The sequence below is a fragment of the Balearica regulorum genome, chromosome 2 (assembly GCF_011004875.1).
Source record: "Balearica regulorum gibbericeps isolate bBalReg1 chromosome 2, bBalReg1.pri, whole genome shotgun sequence".
Lineage (NCBI taxonomy): Eukaryota > Metazoa > Chordata > Aves > Gruiformes > Gruidae > Balearica > Balearica regulorum.
The window spans coordinates 18,177,469-18,196,202 of record NC_046185.1 but is presented as its reverse complement, the minus strand read 5'-3'; the positions used below and the strand labels follow the sequence as shown (position 1 = coordinate 18,196,202).

At 36.6% G+C, this 18,734-nt stretch overlaps 1 protein-coding gene across 1 annotated transcript in view; it reads right to left on the bottom strand.

The window, feature by feature from the left end:
- CSMD3 (CUB and Sushi multiple domains 3) overlaps positions 1-18,734 on the bottom strand; it is a 727,509-nt gene that overhangs the window by 77,952 nt on the left and 630,823 nt on the right. The window contains exons 47-51 of the mRNA XM_075743489.1: positions 12,858-13,046; positions 12,316-12,462; positions 9,722-9,910; positions 1,315-1,500; positions 206-400 (exon numbers count right to left, since the gene is read on the bottom strand). Of these exons, the coding sequence (XP_075599604.1) occupies positions 206-400; positions 1,315-1,500; positions 9,722-9,910; positions 12,316-12,462; positions 12,858-13,046 (906 nt within the window). The remainder of the gene's footprint in view (positions 1-205; positions 401-1,314; positions 1,501-9,721; positions 9,911-12,315; positions 12,463-12,857; positions 13,047-18,734) is intronic.

Below are 18,734 nucleotides of genomic sequence, written 5' to 3'. Positions count from 1 at the left end.
AGTGTGCTTACAGATATTTCCTTGTTACTAAACCTAATGGATTCTATTTGTAAATAATAACCTTTAGGATACCTAGGAATTCCAGCCAGGAAATACTTTTTATAAGTAACTGATTCCAACATTTAATTAGTTAATTTCTAATTCAGCCAAGTAAAATATTTTTTTATCTGAAGTCTATACAGCAGATGCAGATACATGTACTCACTTTGGCAGTAAGGCCGCTCATTTCTCCAACTCCAGGTGCCATTAGCAAGGCACTCGATAGATGCTGGTCCCAAACCATAATACCCTGGATCACAGCTGAAAACTACTTTTGTTTTATACTCATAATGTGAGCCATTCACTATTCTCCATCTTCCATGTTCCAGTGTAAAAGAATTGATGCTTGGACATGTAACAACTTCCAGAATAACAAAAAAAATAGTTATTTGTGGCTTAGTACTAAACAAAAACAGTCTACAATCCTAATCTAATAGAAAAAGTTTAACAAGCATAACAATTTTTTCCATGAACAAAAGGCACAGAGTAAAATCTTTGCTGGATACTACTTTCTTTCTCTCCATTCGGATTGGTTCTTTAGCTAGAGGAAAAAGTATGAGGGAATGTAATTTACAAGAACAAGAAAAAGAAAAAAAAGGAAAAAGGGAAAATCCTTAAAAATTATTCCAGGGTATGTTTTCTTTCCTTTTCAAAATTACATGGGTGAAGCAATCCAAATCTTAAGGTGCATCAGAGACTGACATTTCTGTATCAGTCGTACAATCTCCTGGGTTTTCATACCCCACTTATAACTTTGATGGTATCCACTGCTCTTTGGGACTGAACATGCATTTTCTCTTCAGTGATGTTTCGCCATGTTTAGATGGTGTAGGATTATAATGAGGGGCTGAATATAAATAGTAAGCAGCAGTTTCAAACAAGTATCCCAGAGTATCACACTTTGCAATTCTGGATAGTAAATAGGGTTTGTTAACAGTATATGAACTGTGCAGCTCTCACTGAAGAGATGGCTTTTGCATAAAACTCTGCAACCATTAACTTTGATTTAACTGCCAAATAATTATCAGTTTTAATGTATTCTATAATCTCTAGTGTATTTCTTCTGCTGTCATAGAATGTTTCAGTATATGTCTCATATATATATATTTTTTTTTCAAATATGTATTTCACAGTAATTTAATACCAGCAATTATTCATAGATTAAGGTAACCTGAAGCTGAAAGTTTAAGTGATCTGAAGATTTGTGACTTAGATAAAAAAACAAAATGTACAGCCAGATTCTTACTCATCGAAGAGTTTTTACATGTTACTTACCTACACAGCGAGGTGTTTTATTGTGATTGCTCCAGGTACCATCCGGCTGGCAGACTGCAGTAGTAAGTTCCTTGGCTGACAGTCTATATCCATCATTGCAAAAATAAGTAACGCGAGTGCCAACTAAGTAATCTGTAGTTAATATTCCACCATTTAATGGAGCTTTAGGAATTCCACAAGATATTGCTGCGTAAAAAGAAAGGCATAGTTATTCTATATCTTCTTCACTATAAGCTTCTGCTCATCTCAAAGGATTTTTGCATTGTAACATCAATAGTCTTAAATTCATAAAAATTACTTCTTAACTCATTAATGTCTGTTTTAAGCCTATAAATAAATTCCTTAAAATTTTGGAGAATTAAATCTCAGAAAGTTTTTGTGTTTTGATGGAGGAGGTTAAAAATAAGAACAGTGGTTCATAACTCTGCAGCTATCCATTCAAAATGAAGACGATAATCAAAGAAGAGGCAATAGAGAATAATTGGAAAAAAATATGATCAGCATGGTTGAATGAGTAAAGCACCAGTCTGAGACATTAGGAATCTAGTTTGTACTTCAGGCTTCTTCAATCACATATACTGTGTCACCTCTGACAAAGCACTAAAATTAACTTGCAACTTTCTATTTTTCCTCCTGCAAAGCAGAAAGAAAATACCCTTTTGAAAATATTGAAAACTGGAAAATGAATATGTAAGCCTATATTATTATTATTATTATTATTACTACTACTACTATTATTATTCAGCAGAAAGAAAGTACCAAGAGAAGATTTGGCTCTAAATAATGCTCTGTCTGTTTTGGGAATAAAATCAAAATTAAATCTTTTCCACATTTTAACACCATACATCTAATGAAGGTCAGATCCAACAATAAAGGGCTTAGGCACTTAACTCTTAAGTACTTTACTTTGAAGTGGAATCTTAAACCCTAAGACACCAACTATCCTGCCTGCACAGAGATATGAAAAGTTAAGCCTCTCAGACTATGTATAAATACCTGATAAAAAAGAGTAATCTATTTTTGCCCCTATTGCGACCTGATCTGCTGTAAGAGAGATCCACCTAATAAGCAATATAACAACAGTGTGGCACTGTACCAAAGCTAATAATCACAGCCGAGACACAGGTAAAGTGCTAATGTTATCACAACTTGCAGAACAGAGATGACAGGACCAATGTTAAAATATGCTTGAATTGCCATAAAAAGAAACTCCATATGACACATAGATTTTTTATTTTATTTTTTTTTAAAGGAACACACTGTAATGAACAGATCACAGAAAACTATTATTAATTTGCTCGTCACCTCATCTGGGCAACCATAGAAACATATATTGTATGGCTATCACAATATCTACTGCCAGCTAGAAACAAACACATGTTTAGAAGAAAATAAGAAAATGGTGATTAGGAGACAGTGAAGGTCCCAAGAGGGTAGTTGAATTCCATCTTCCAGAGGGTATGAAGACATGATCTCAGAGGTATAAAAAGTGACAAGTTAACTAAACCAGAAGGTCTATCTTCCACTTCTTACTAAACATCTGACAAAACTGTACTATTTCACCTGATATCACCAAAGAAAGAAAATGAGCCTCCATGACACTAAAAAGAAAACATATGACCAAGTTGATGTTTATTATATCTCAAAGTCCTCAATAGCTTGGATTGCAGCAGCAAACTTTAGGCAGACCTATCCGTGCAAAGAGGAGGATAACCAAAAGCTGGTATAACCAAGATATAGTCAAATAACACTGTTCACCTCATAAATGGCCAAGCTAACCTCTTCCTTCAAAACCACATGTTAATGATAAAAAGAAATTTTAGAAAATAACGGAGTTTCCAGAACTAAGCCTACTTCTGTTTAGATCAGGGCCAGTGTTCAACTGGGTATAAAAACTAATATCCACCCCCAAAAAACCTGTAACATGTAAAGAGCTGTTGCTTATAATCCTGAGCACAAACAAATGATACAGCATTACTTATTCACATACTGTAAATTCTGTCTCTTTTAGCAATCAGTAAAATATATATATCAGATATTCTGTAGATACAACCTGAGATGTTTTATATCTACCGCTGAGATTAATTATTCCTTCAGTATTCAAAAATCTCCGTTAGTGACTTGGTAAATTTTGAGTTATATTCTCAATGCTAACAGAATCAATCTTGTGGCACAAGAAAAATATATCCTTCCCTTAACCTTAAATTTTTAAGAAACAAGTTTCATCCTAGCACATCAAATGCTTGATAACAGACTTTTCTATAAGCAACAGAGCTCCCAAGGAATCAGTCGATGACATTTTCAGTTAAAAGCAGCTATGAACTTAATTTTACATATGTGGAGATTTGCACAGAAATTTAGCTTTTAGTTAAGGGAAAAAAATGTAAAAAGATCAAGACAGGATATTGCCACATCTGACAACTAGACAGGAAAACAGTGACAAACATGGAATATCCAAAGTGTCAGAAAAATGGGTCTATCACAGCATTATTTGATCATTATATGTCAGCTGTATTGCAAATCAAAATCAGAATTGTAATCACAACCGAAACATTAAAATCTATCCTATGTTCAGAACAGAGTTCCAATTCAAAAGATATACACATGCAGCCCTTAGAAGATCTTAACCTTATTAGTTCTACAAGAACAGCAGCATATTCTAAATACTTATCTGAAATGTGAGAAATTATTATTAGACCAAGATAACAGCTCAATGTCAAAGAGGAGACCAGCGATGACGTTCCTCAGGGGTCAGTATTGGGACCGGCACTGTTTAACATCTTTCTCAGCAACATGGACAGTGGGAGCGAGTGCACCTTCAGCAAATTTTCTAAACAAAACCAACCTATGTGGGTGCAATCAACACTCTGGAGGGAAGGGATGCCATCCAGAGGGAACTTGACAGACTTGAGAGGTGGGCCCATATGAACCTCATGAAGTTCAACAAGGCCAAGTGCAAGGTCCTGGATGTGGGTCAGAGCAATCCCAAGCACAATTATAGGCTTGGCAGAGAATGGATTGAGAGCAGCCCTGAGGAGAAGGACTTGGGGGTATTGATTGATGAGAAGCTCAACATGAGCCGGCAGTGTGCGCCTGCAGCCCAGAAAGCCAACCGTGTCCTGGGCTGCATCAAAAGAGGTGTGACCAGCAGGTCGAGGGAGGTGATTCTTCCCTTCTATTCCACTCTCATGAGACCCCACCTGGAGTACTATATCCAGCTCTGGGGTCCCAGCACAAGAGAGACATGGAGCTGTTGGAAAGAGTCCACAGGAGGGCCATGAAGCTGATCAGATGGCTGGAGCACCTCTCCTATGAGGACAAGCTGAGAGAGTTGGGCTTGTTCAGCCTAAAGAAGAGAAGGCTCTGAGGAGACCTTATAGCAGCCTTCCAGTACCTGAAGTGGGTCTACAAGAAAGCTGGAGAGGAGCTGTTTACAAAGCACATGTAGTGATAGGACAAGGGATAATGGCTTTAAGTTGAAGGAGAGTAGATTTAAATTTGATATTAGGAAGACATTCTTTATTGTGAGGGTGGTGAGGCACTGGAACAGATTGCCCAGAGAAGTGAATGCCTCCTCCCTAGAAATGTTCAAGGCCAGATTGGATGGGGCTTTGGGCAACCTGTTCTCGTGGAGGGTGTCCCTGCCCATGGCGGGGGGTGGGGGGGTGGAATTAGGTGATCTTTGAGGTCCCTTCCAACCCAAACCATTCTATGATTCTATGACATGGACCTTTTAGGTTCTGTCAGTCCTGTAGTGCAAGTGATTTGAAGAATGGCTGGTATTATCTATTTAGAGGTTCAGAGATCAAGATTTATATTCATATAGGACTAAGAAAGAGAATATTAAAAATTGCTCTAACATTCATGAGCTTGGAAAAAAAACTGCAGTGGAAAAGGCTACTGGCATTCATTAGTTACCAGAGAGTATTTAGAAGTGATAATAATGTTACAGATACACAATGAAAAATGTAAAGAGAAAACATTACTTTAAATACTGTCATGAGATATTTTGCAGGTAGTAAAAAACATTTGCCAAGAAATGAACTTAGTATTGCTAAAAATCATAGAATCATAGAAAGGTTTGGGTTGGAAGGGACCTCAAAGATCATCTAGTTCCAACACCCCTGCCATGGGCAGGGACACCCTCCACTAGACCACGCTGCCCAAAGCCTCATCCAACCTGGTCTTAAACACTTCCAGGGATGGGGAATCCACAACCTCTCTGGGCAACCTGTACCAGTGCCTCACCACCCTCACAGGGAAGAATTTCTTCCCAGTATCTGATCTAAACTGACCCTCCTTCAGCTTAAACCCATTACCCCTTGTCCTGTCACTACACTTCCTGATAAACAGTCCCTCACCAGCTTTCCTGTAGGCCCCCTTCAGGCACTGGAAGGCCGCAATTAGATCTCCCCAGAGCCTTCTTTTCTGCAGGCTGAACAATCCCAACTCTCTCAGCCTGTCCTCAGAGGAGAGGTGCTCCAGCCATCTGATCAGCTTTGTGGCCTCCTCTGGACTCTCTGCAACAGCTCCATGTCTCTCCTGTACTGGGGACCCCAGACCTGGACGCAGTACTCCAGGTGGGGTCTCACAAGAGCGGAGTAGAGGGGCAGGATCACCTCCCTCCACCTGCTGGTCACGCCTCTTTTGATGCAGCCCAGGACACGGTTGGCTTTCTGGGCTGCAAACGCACACTGCCGGCTCATGTTGAGCTTCTCAGCAATCAATACCCCCAAGTCCTTCTCCTCAGGGCTGCTCTCAATCCATTCTCTGCCAAGCCTATAGTTGTACTTGGGATTGCACCAACCCATGTGCAGGACCTTGCACTTGGCCTTGTTGAACTTCATGAGGTTCATATGGGCCCACCTCTCAAGCCTGTCAAGTTCCCTCTGGATGGCATCCCTTCCCTCCAGTGTGTCGACCACACAGCTTGGTGTCGTCGGCAAACTTGCTGAGGGTGCACTCGATCCCACTGTCCATGCTGCTGAGAAAGATGTTGAACAGTGCCGGTCCCAGTACTGACCCCTGAGGAACACCACTCCTCATCGTTCTCCACTTGGACATTGAGCCCTTGACCACAACTCTTTGAGTGCGACCATCCAGCCAACTCCTTACCCACCGAGTGGTCCAAACATCAAATCCATGTCTCTCTAATTTAGAGACAAGGATGTCGTGCGGGACAGTGTCAAATGCCTTGCACAAGTCCAGGTAGATGATGTCAGTTGCTCTTCCCTTATCTACCGATGGTGTAACCCCGTCATAGAAGGCCAGCAAGTTTGTCAGGCACGATTTGCCCTTAGTGAAGCCATGTTGGCTGTCACCAATCACCTCCTTATTTTCCATGTGCCTGAGCAGAGTCTCCAGGAAGGTCTGTTCCATGATCTTGCCAGGCACGGAGGTGAGACTGACCGGCCTGTAGTTCCCTGGGTCTTCCTTTTTACCCTTCTTAAAAATGGGGGTTATGTTCCCTGTCTTGCAGTCGGCGGGAACTTCACCGAACTGCCAGGACTTCTCAAATATGATGAAGAGTGGCCTGGCCACTTCATCTGCCAGTTCCCTCAAGACCCGCAGTTGCAACTCATCAGGTCCCATGGACTTGTGCACCTTCAGGTTCCTTAGATATTCTCAAACCTGATCTTCTCCTACAGTGGGCTGTTCTGCATTCTCCCAGTCCCTGCCTTCTGTGACCTGGGCAGTGTGGCTCAAGGATTTGCCAGTGAAGACTGAGGCAAAGAAGTCGTTGAGTACCTCAGCCTTCTCCATATCCTGGATAACCAGGTCACCCGTTTCATTCCAGAGAGGACCCACATTTTCCCTTGTCCTCCTTTTATCACTAACATACCTATAGAAGCTTTTCTTGTTGTCCTTGACATCCCTGGCCAGACCACCAAACCACCACAAATCACTAGCTGTGCTAATTGTAGAGGTATCATTAAAGAATTCATACATTTTGAGGCCTTAGATTTCTCATTTCCTATAAGACGATGCCAGTAACTACTACTGTGAGCCAGTAACTACTACTGTGATTTGGCTTATAATCTTCAGGCAGAAAGCAAAAGAATGAAATTGGATGCATTCTTTTTAAAGAAATGGCTTTTTTTTCCCCTTGCTCTCCTATGCGGAAAAAAAAAAAAAAAAAGGCAAAAAGCTTAATACTTATTTTTTTGCTCTATTAAATGGTCATTTGTGGAAATCCTACATTCAGATGTGTGAAAGATCTGATAAAAATGGCTTTGCTAGTTATGCTAAAAATGATAGAGAATGTGAGTTAGAAGGTAAGACTGTGATGATGTCATCTGATACCACCTGGCAAAATAGTTGGTAAATTCTGACTGACAGTTATAATAGTTGTTAAAACAATGCTCATCCTCTATATCATGAAGTTCTAAGAACCACTAGCCCATACTTAAAAGAGTTAGAACTACTTTGTGGTGAAACTGTACTGCTCAGTAGGAGGAGGAAGGGCAAAGCCTTTGAGTCTTGTAAATATTCCCTATGAAAGAACATGAGGGATTTTTACTGATGGTGTTCTCAACGTTTTGATACGAAAGACTGTTTCATAAATCTTCTGTATCATCCAGGTATGGGTGATAATACATATTTCACATATAATTATAATTTTATTATAATTATAATGTATAATTTTTACCTCAGCAAACAATGGGAAGCGTAAATGTGTGACTGATATACAGAAGCAGCTTATTCCTGAGGGTTTTTGCAGTAATAATGTGTCATTAGGTTGAATCTGAAGAGATTGCTGTTGTGAGTTGAAGCTACATATAGTTCACAGACATAGAATGGCCTGGGTTGGAAGGGATCTTAAAGATATAGCTCCAACTACCCTGTCACGGGCATGGACACCCTCCACCAGACCAGGTGGCCCAAAGCCCCATCCACCCTGGCCTTGAACACTTCCAGGGATGGGGCCTCCACAACCTCTCTGTTCCAGTGCCTCACCACCCTCACAGGAAAGAATTTCTTCCTAATATCTAATCTAAATCTACCCTCCTTCAGCTTAACTGATGGCCACAAATAACTTCCCGCACACAAGGACTTGCTGGAAGAACTGAATAAACTTAATATCATGTATCAAAGCCACCCTTCATTAAATACATAATTATAATTAACTGTTACTCAGTTAATACATTAAATAATTTTCAATATGCTAAGTTGGTACCAACAGTCTTTGTACTTGATCACACATCATGAGATTACTAAGCACTTAACTCCACTTGTTCGTAAAGTATCATCTGAGTATTGCAACTATTTTCATTACTGAACTCTACTCAGTATGTTGAGAATAATCATCTGCTATTAGAATTTGGTAAGTTGTTTGTTTTGTTTTGTTTGTTGTTTTGGTTTTTTTTCATTCCACATTGTTTGATACATCTAATTAACAGTCTTATCAGCTTCTACAAATAATTGTCATAAAGGCAGTCCTTAGATAACTGACAGGGAGAAAAAGCTAAATAATTATATGTAGCATTGCCTGTAGTTTGGTTTGGGTTTTGGGTTGTTCTTTTTTTTGGAAGACTTTCAGTTTGTAAAAATACAGACACACCATTTATACTTTAATAGAAATTTATTGAAAAGCTTTGGAACTGAAATTGTTTCACCTTTGACAAAAGTTAGGTAGTTTTTCTTTAAAAACACACAATTCAAAGATTTTTTATCAAAAAGAAATCATGGGAAATTAACATGGAACATTCCTGTAACATTTATCTCCCCTGGTCAACAGGAGCAAAATGCACACATTTTGAATAAACACATGTGCAAATTTTCATGAAAAAAATCATTCTAATAGTTCACTGAAGAGTGACATACGTAAGTTATCAGAACAATAGCATTATTTTCAGGAAAGGAAGAATGAGAATACAGTTGTGATGAGTATTAAACAACCATTTCCTTCTCCTTGTTAAGTAGAATATGTTTTGCTTTTATGAGGCCAAAGAAAGTAACTATACAGGCAATGTTATGAATTCTCTATTAAATTTCAATTTAAACCATGAAAGATTAGAATGGCATCATAGGCAATGCTTTTTTGGTCCAGTTTCCCGTTCTTAGAAATGTAGCAAGTTTCAGTTCATTCTGGTTTTTTATATAGTTCTTCGATCATGATAAATGAACTTTACTAAATATTCAGTTTTAAATGAACTTTTTAAATAATTTCATATTTTAAATTTATGGTTTTTTCCCCTCACAGTGATGTAGATTATTTTCAGTATCTGCCAATCTTAGCAAATTCTGTTGAAACACATTTGTTTTTTGTAAGTTTTACTAGGTAGAACACTTTTGGTACAGAGACATTATAATTAAATTATAAAGTCATAAAACTGACAGATTACGTTAGAAAAGGTAAAAGAAAGTTTCTTAGGGTATATTATTTTATAATAATAATAGAATTTACCTTGACAAGCTGGGACTGGAACATCCCATGAGTAATAACCATATGGAGACTTCCTGCATACAGCAGTACTTTTCCCAACGAGCCGAAAACCTCGATCACAAGCCCAGCGAACCATACTGTTGAGCTGTCCACCTGTCTGACTGACAATGAAACCATGTGGAGGGGACTCTGGAGTACTACAGTAGAGAGCTTTAAACATAAATATTGAATAAATAAAAGATGCATTTAGAATCCAGATATCAATTGTTGACAAATTCTTGTTGTATTCAATGGACAACTGATAACAAGTTGAGAAAAAGTCACTAAAAGTTGTTGTATTTCGTATCCTGATCATGCATGCATCAAGCAATTTCACTAAATACAAAGGTGAAAGAATAGGGCTTTATAACGGCTTCAGGTTTTAGTAACCTCAAAGGAAATATAATGATAGCTCACTTCTATGACTGGTATTTTTTCACCATCTTCTCTTTTAAACTAAGAAAGCTATAGAATTTTAGTTCATTTCAATTGCATGAATTTAGTTTATTTCAATTGTATGAATTTCAATAGTTATATAATTTATTTTTTTTTTAAAGAAGGAAACATCAAGGGCATACCACACATAATTCTTTTCAAATAATCTTTTCCTTCTGGTCCTAAATAAGTTATTTCTTTCAAGTTTTGTGATACAATGAACTGAAGTGAACTAGAAAATCTAAAATAGATTTTTATCATAGTTATGAATGTCACCATAAATCCATGGCAAAACCACTAAATCTGCTTGTTTTGTTTTGTTTTGGGGTTTTTTTTGTGATTTATTTAGAACACAAAAACTCCTACAGAAGTCTTATTTAGATACTATGAAAAAAAAAAAAATCAGAAATCTTTACGAGACCAAAAAGATCTTTAAGAGATACAGTTGTTATAATCTGAAAGGATATATGTACTTGAAGTCTCTCTGACATTAAAGATTGCTTACATATTATACTGTCATTATGGTTATATTTCTTTTAAATCTCTTGTTCATTAAGTTCATAAGTACAAAAAGTCCTTGGTTTTGGATACCTTGCCAAAGGAGTGGACCAGAAGGGACTTCCTTCATGCTTTGAAGAAATGTTGGTAACTATTGGTATCTATTTTCTCAGGCAAATAGAAATGTGCTGCTTTATTTGCCCTTTAAGTATTTCTGTGTCCCACGACTGAGATCAATGGCTTTCTCAGTCAAAGTCTTCCTCTGATCAGGATGGAGTTGTGGCTGTTTGTTTACTTTTTATTAAAGCAAGCAGCAGAATGAGAAGCACATCTTTCAGAGAACATACTATGAAGATATTTCCTTCCTTAAATTTCCCCTGCTTTATACTCTTGGAAGAACCAGAGACACCCCTACTTCTTTAGCGTATAAGAAAATATACTGGTATTTTCTCAGTGATATAGATCACTAGTAAACATTTCCTGTCTAACTCTAAATAGTTGTCTCGCTGCCAGTAGGGAAAGAGTTTTAAGAACTTTCTTTTTTCAACGGATCTAACAAGTACTACAGGCAATGAAAATGGGTACCATATAAAGTTTTGTGTCTAACCAACAGTGAACTTTATCTAGCTATACAACAAACATTTTACCTCTGAGAAAACTGTCCTCTCCTAAAGGGAAAGATGACACTGACACTGTTCTACAGACTGTTGAGAGCCTAATTATTTTACTGAAGTAGTGAAGTGGCCAAAAATTGAGTTAGGAAAGACAAAAAAACACAGCAGAAAGAAGAATTTTATAATTATTCTCTATTGCTTTCTCCACTTGGTAAAGTGAAATTGTTTTATGCCAATAACTTCTCTGGTATCTACAGATACTATTTTCATTCTGCTTATTTCATGTCTTTGGTCATGATAAAAAATCAAGGATAGATTTTGTGTAATTGCTGTAAATTGGAAACTACTTTAGCTTGATTAATGAATATTATTATCCTGTAAAATGGATATTATATAATAGTTCTATAAAATCAATTATCTAAAAATCAATCTTTGTTAAGTATCATCTTCACGCACTATTCATAAATATATTAATTTGAATTAATAATACACACAATGTTGGCTTTTTTTTACATACTAATTGATCTCTTCTAATACGGTTTGCTGATTCTGTTGAACCTTAAATTAAAGAGTTCAATCCTTCACGGTCTTACATTTTTCCACCTTATAGCTCCTCGCTCCTGCCTTGTTTCCACCTCTTCCTCTGTCCCACCAAAAGTGTTAATGATGAATTGCGTAAAGATCCAGTATGAACAACAGAGGCACATGTGTGCAAATAGATGATGGGAGGGAGAAGGGGGAAGCTGCTTCTTTCATCTTTAGTACTGGCGTATGCCATTTTTAAGGCCTGTGGAATGCTTCCTTAAATCTCTACAGAGCACATGTGTTTCATATATCCTACTTAGGGTGTGTGGGGTTTTGTTTCCTCACAAGATCAGTATCATCAGGTTCATATATAAAACAGATCAGATTTCCTTTCAGTCTGGGCAATTAACGTTACAAAGTATAGCTTAAATTACCCTTCTCACATAAATAAATATGTTCCATATTGAAATTTTATACACATGAAAGAAAGTCTGATTTACATACCTATATATCTTATCCTGAAACCTTTTTTATTGGTGCCATGATCTGCTGACCACCGGAGAAATACTTCATGGCCATTGCTGGTTATATTTAGAGAAGACGAATAGTCCCCACTGAGAGAAATGAGCAATGGGCTATGACTATTTGGTCCTTGATACAAGGAAGGAAGGAAAAAAAAAAAAAAGTTACAAAGTTCAAAATAGCATAAAAGAAATTAAATGCATACAATTAATATATATATAAAACATCCTCCAAACATGAATCTGAATTAAAAATGGAAGTTGACATAACATGTTATACTCTAGAGAGTACGTATTTGTTCAGAAACAAAATTATTTCCAGACATAATTAATGCAGTACAATTTTGAAACACAGTAATCCAACAGTTCTTTTTAGCACCACAAATCCAAATAATTGCTTATTTAAGATTTTTTATACTGAAAAATTATGGTATGCATAAAAATAGTGATTACATAGATGCAATGTAAAAATACATGTGTGTATATATATAAAGTATCATCCAAAGTTGTGCGTCCTATAGTTACCATCAAACACCTCAAGTATATCAAATTCCTTTTCTGTCTGGAAGAATTCAAAGAACATGCTGATATTATAACCCTTTTCCACAGTAATGGTCCACGCACACATCTGGAGATTTGGGTAGCTATCAGGATATCCAGGGCTCAGTATTACTCCTGTTGAATCCAGACGCATTTCATTGGCTGGACAGAGTACTGTGAAACAGAAAGATTGGTAAAAAAATCTATAGGCCACTATTTCTGTTTCATGTGATTGGCAAGATTTTCCTGAGTTTAATCTGCATTACTCATTTTATTCCCATAAAAACAGAAAGACTGACAACATTTTAGAAAGATAGTCAGGTAGTAGAAAAAAATCTAAAGTAATGTTTATCTTAAAAATAAGCCTGGCGACCCTCAGAAGTTATCAATTAATGATGTTTTTCTTCTTTCATTCTCTATAAGACAAGATATTCTTGTAGGCTGTGCTTAAGTACTAAACTGTTGCGTTGTTCAAAAAGTGAACCATAGACTTTTATTTTTCCCCTCAGATTGCTATTACTGTCAGCAATAATTTCAGGTAAAGTCTTGCACTGAAAGCAAAACTTGAAGACACTGTGATTTTTGGTTGTCAGATTCTAAATAAAGAGTAATCAATCCCACTCACAATCTATATAAAGCAGCACCTAAATTTTGGGATCCTCAATCAAGCTTGAAGGACGTTGATGTACCTACAGACAATGTAAGCACTATTCAGATATGATTCCTTTGGTCTAGGAAATAAAAGACACACTTCAGACTGACATTTTGTGATTAGTAGGACTCTGTAAGACTAATCAGACAAGAAGATGACTTGTGCTAATCCAGTTACCTAGTTTTTCGGTTCATAGAAACTTCAGAAAATACTAGGTTATTGCTTTTACATGCTACCAAAAACAATTGAAATTCTATTTTTTTCCTTCACCACAGCTAATACAGTCCCAATACAGTTCTTTCCTAACTCTTAACAAATAAAGCAGCAAAGAAGTGTTCTTAAAATCAAAGCCTATGACTACAATTCAAGATGTTGGTGTTATAATCCTGAATGAGCTAGAGAATCTCAGGCTGCCTTTGGGCAATTCATCTAATTGCTCCTTCTTTTAAAAACAAGTAGAACAGTTCACCATATGACAAACACTTTCTGAAGAAATAAAGAGCAAATCAGGAGGAAAAAAATACGTGATTTCTGCCCCACTTAAAAGTAAAAATCCAAATACAACCCTGATATGTACACACACTTATATATTTATATTAACTATTCCTCATCATTCTTCAGTTCTTTGGTAAGCATAACAGATGTGTAACTCTGTCATATACGTTATGTGCATATTGAATCTGTACCTACAAACCACTTTTTTTTTTTTTTTAATTAAAACTGTGAAGGAGAGATTTGTGGTTATGCATTCACATTTCTAGTGAACTCTCAAGTTCAGACAACTGGATACTTTCTTCCTTTTAACACAGAAACAATTTCCCTGATGAGTAGATGTAAATCAGCTGGAGAATAAATTACAAAAATCTGAAGTTCTTAGTTGCTGACAGCCTTCTTCCCAAATTTACCTCTAGGAAATAAGAAAAGGAACATGCTTTACCCTTTTCTCTAAAACATTGCTGAGAGAGTCTAGACCCCACAAATGAGATTGTTTCTTGCAGTGATAAAAGAAGACACCTGCTGCATCCCTGCTGACTTCTTCAGCAGGTATTGCCTACCATACCTTCACCTTACTCTAAAGAATTATTTTTTTCATATATTCCACATCATACTCTGAATTTATTAATCTTCCACTTACAGCTGTGCAGGAAAATACATAGCAGCTCTGACTATTCTTAATTTTCATAGTTTCAGGAGGCATAGAGGATGCTAGCAGGATAAATGCTACATTGTAAATAATGTATCACCACTTTTAAAGCAGCTGCTGAAATTGAGCAAAATGTTGTTTAAAAGTAGGATCAAGAGGCTTGATTTTGGATTTATCTGGACTCACTAGATCTACACAGAATAAAAATTTCATTAAATAAAAATATTTGATATTACCATATTACTGGAACTTTTTTCAGAACTGATTTTGCTTCATGATATGTGAACAAGTGCCTATAGAATCATAGAATGGTTTGGGTTGGAAGGGACCTCAAAGATCATCTAGTTCCAACACCCCTGCTGCAGGCAGGGACACCCTCCACTAGACCACATTGCCCAAAGCCTCATCCAACCTGGCCTTGAACACTTCCAGGGAGGGGGCATCCACAACCTCTCTGGGCAACCTGTGCCAGTGCCTCACCACTCTCACAGGGAAGAATTTCTTCCCAGTATCTGATCTAAACTGACCCTCCTTCAACTTAAACCCATTACCCCTTGTCCTGTCACTACACTCCCTGATAAACAGTCCCTCACCATCTTTCCTGTAGGCCCTTTCAGGTACTGGAAGGCTGCTATAAGCCCTCCCCAGAGCCGCCTTTTCTCCAGGCTGAACAACCCCAACTCTCTCAGCCTGTCCTCTTATGGGAGGTGCTTCAGACCTCTGATCATCTTTGTGGCCCTTCTCTGGACTCGCTCCAACAGCTCCATGTCTTTCTTGTACTGGGGCCCTCAGAGCTGGACGCAGTACTCCAGGTGGGGTCTCACAAGAGCGGAGTAGAGGGGCAGGATCACCTCCCTCAACCTGTTGGTCACTCTTCTCTTGATGCAGCCCAGGATACGGTTGGCTTTCAGGGCTGCAAGCATACACGGGCAGCTCATGTAGAGCTTTTCATCAACCAACACCTCCAAGTCTTCCTCAGGGCTGCTTTCAGTCCAAACTATAGTTTATTCAGAACTGAACATTGCTAAACAGGAGCCTCAAAATCTAGTTTTCATATTCACAACTAACAGTTACATGAAAGTGAGTTACCACTGAGCCATTATAATTTACATAATAAAATAATAGGATCTCAGATTTCTCAAGAACACTGAAAATAATATTGGTGTATTAAATATAAAAATGAGATTTTTATGGGGAAATATCATTGAATTATGAAGAGAGATAGAGAACACAGAAAGAGAGAAAGAGAGAGGAAAAGAATAATACTTTTTATAAAAACCCCTCATACAAATCATAAAATGGTTTGGGTTGGAAAGGACCTTTGAAGATCATCTAGTCCAACCCCCTGCCACAGGCAGGGACATCTTTCACTAGATTAGGTTGCTCAAAGCCTCATCCAAACAGACCTTGAAAAGGAGAAAGGCATCTGTACATATATTTTAAAATATTCACTTTCACTTTCAAAATTAGCATCTAATTGCTAAATTTAAATAGTTGTTTCTCTTGTCCTATGTTTGTCTCAATTAATCAAGAAGAAAACTCATATGGCTAGAATCTGGCTGTCAAACTATAGTGTTGGGCCACTTGCTATACAGACTTTATCTCAAGCAAATGAATGAACTGGTCCTCTCAGGTTTTATGCTTACGTACATATATAAACACACAGAGAGAGGTGCGGCAGGAAGAGCAGCATAGTCATCCGGCTGCAGTAGTTTATTTACAGCTAATTTTGCTGTCTCCATATGATTCTGCTTTGCAAACTGTCAGTTTCAGGATCTCCAGGTAAACATCCCTCAGGAATTTTACAGAGAGCTTAAAGACTTATTTCTGTAAATGGATTCTCTTGGGAAATGGGTAGCTAAGTTTGGTTTGGGGTTTTTTTATGAATCTGAACTAATGTGGCTGAGATAAATAATTTTTTCAGGGTCCTCTTATTATGATGCAAAATAGAGTTTGAATCTTCTTACTCTGAAGCTTTCATTTTATCCTGAAAGTAGAAGCTAATTTCAAGGAAAATTAAGGGCAAAGTTACATGCTGTGTACGAGAAATGCTTTATTTTAACAAAAGAAGATGATAGACATTAGCATAAGCTTGTGGAAGTTAGTGATTATTTACAGCTCTAAAGAAGTAAATCTTCACAAATTGTAAGAAATGCTGGTCCAACTGATACATATCAGAGAAAAATAGGGAAAAAAGGCAACATAGTTTTAAATAGTACTAAATGTAGTATAAACTAAACTGTAACAATTAAAATCACCAAATAAAATCTTAATTAGATTTTGATTCAATATTTTCTCCTAGGGATACCTCGTTATTGTCTACTGTATCTTTACTGAAATACATTAGATTCAAAACTAAAATATTGTTATTTAAATTCTGTTCAGCAGTCCTCTTCAGATTCAATAAATAAATGAATGTTGAACACGAGTATTAATTTATTTCAAGTTAAAAATTGAAGAAAAATTCAACCAAAACTCATCACTGGGTAAAGTGTCTAATATATGCACTAGGTTAAGGCAATAGAAGTTAACACTGAAGTCTAACAATAAACATATACTCTGCCTGGTGAAAAGAATTAGTAAGCTAATACAAATACGAACCAACAGAATAGCTGAGTTTATTCCTTGAAAGTGACTCTTATGTAATGTGTTACAGCCTGCACAATTAAAGTATGGTATTTGATAAATAAACCAGTGTAGTATACTAAAATCATGAAAGACATAAATTTTAGGCATATAATTTTGCTACCTGTAGATTCCACAAAGCTCTCTATTGATCTGGGTTTCAATATTGAAATTTAGCTTACATATTGCTATCTTCAAACTTACATATTATACAAATAAATACAAGAGAAAATTATGTTGCTGCTTATTCTAGGTGGTCAGTTTGAATGGTCATTTTAAACATGTTTTAACTAATTCCTTTGATTCTTTTCTTTTAATTATTATTATTTGCCGAGTCTACTAACTTTGAAGATTATTTTAATTTCATTGAGCTTTAGACTGAAACAATAAGAGCACTGATGTAATATTCAGTATTTCATCCAATATTTAGCATTTATGTGTGATAGAAGAAAGATTAACTATGGTAACTGAAGTCATCATTCCTGCGTTTTTGTCTTGGGTCTTGCAATGAATATAAATATGCCTTCAGCAACATGTGCTGAGAGAATGCCTCAGGATCAGCACATATGTCTCTGTTTGTTCTATCTATTATTATATCATTTTAACATTTAAAGTAGTGCCTGGAGGTTGCTATGGTTTTCTACCCATTAAATACTATGAGCCTGCTAAATTAAGAATTTAATTTAAATTGGGGTGTTGGAAGCTATTCCTAAACAGAATTGTACCTAAATAAATGCATGGGTTTTCAGAAATTATCTGTGTTAAAGTTCTTATAAAACTTGTAATTCAAGATCACTTTGCATTTTTAAGAAATAGACTTGCTGCTACGAATGATTTTACCTTTTGCATAGTTTTGTGCATAAAACCAGGGGGGAATAGTTTATTCAGCAGTAGTAGTTGACCCTTCCAGTTTTTGAGGAATGCAGCAAAAAGGTATATTTTTAAGACAGTAATTTTTCAACTCTCAGCTAAAAATTGCGTTCCACCTTGTAGTCATATTTCAATTCTAAAAGTTTAAATTCATAACAACTAAATTGTGCACCAGTTTGAAACTTCAGAAATTACTAATAAACTGTCAAATATTAAAGCTTTAGTTGTAGAAGTAGTAGATTTACTTACAATTAATTTACTATTTCCAAATAAATCTTTCATCATGAGTGTTTTATAGATATGCTAATTAATTAAAATTGCCGGGGCGGGGGGGAGCAAACAAACAACATCTTATTGATAGAAAACCCAGACGGCAGTATTATTCATTTAATACAAATATAAATCAACTACATTTATGACTGATTTGGAAAAGTATTTTAATATTGCAGCAGATGTTAGAATATTAATCTCAGGAGTAGATGGGTCATGAAGGCATATCACAACAACTCATAGGATTCAAAATGGCTTTTGTTTACATAAATTATACTTTTATGAGGCTGTGGGGTTTTGT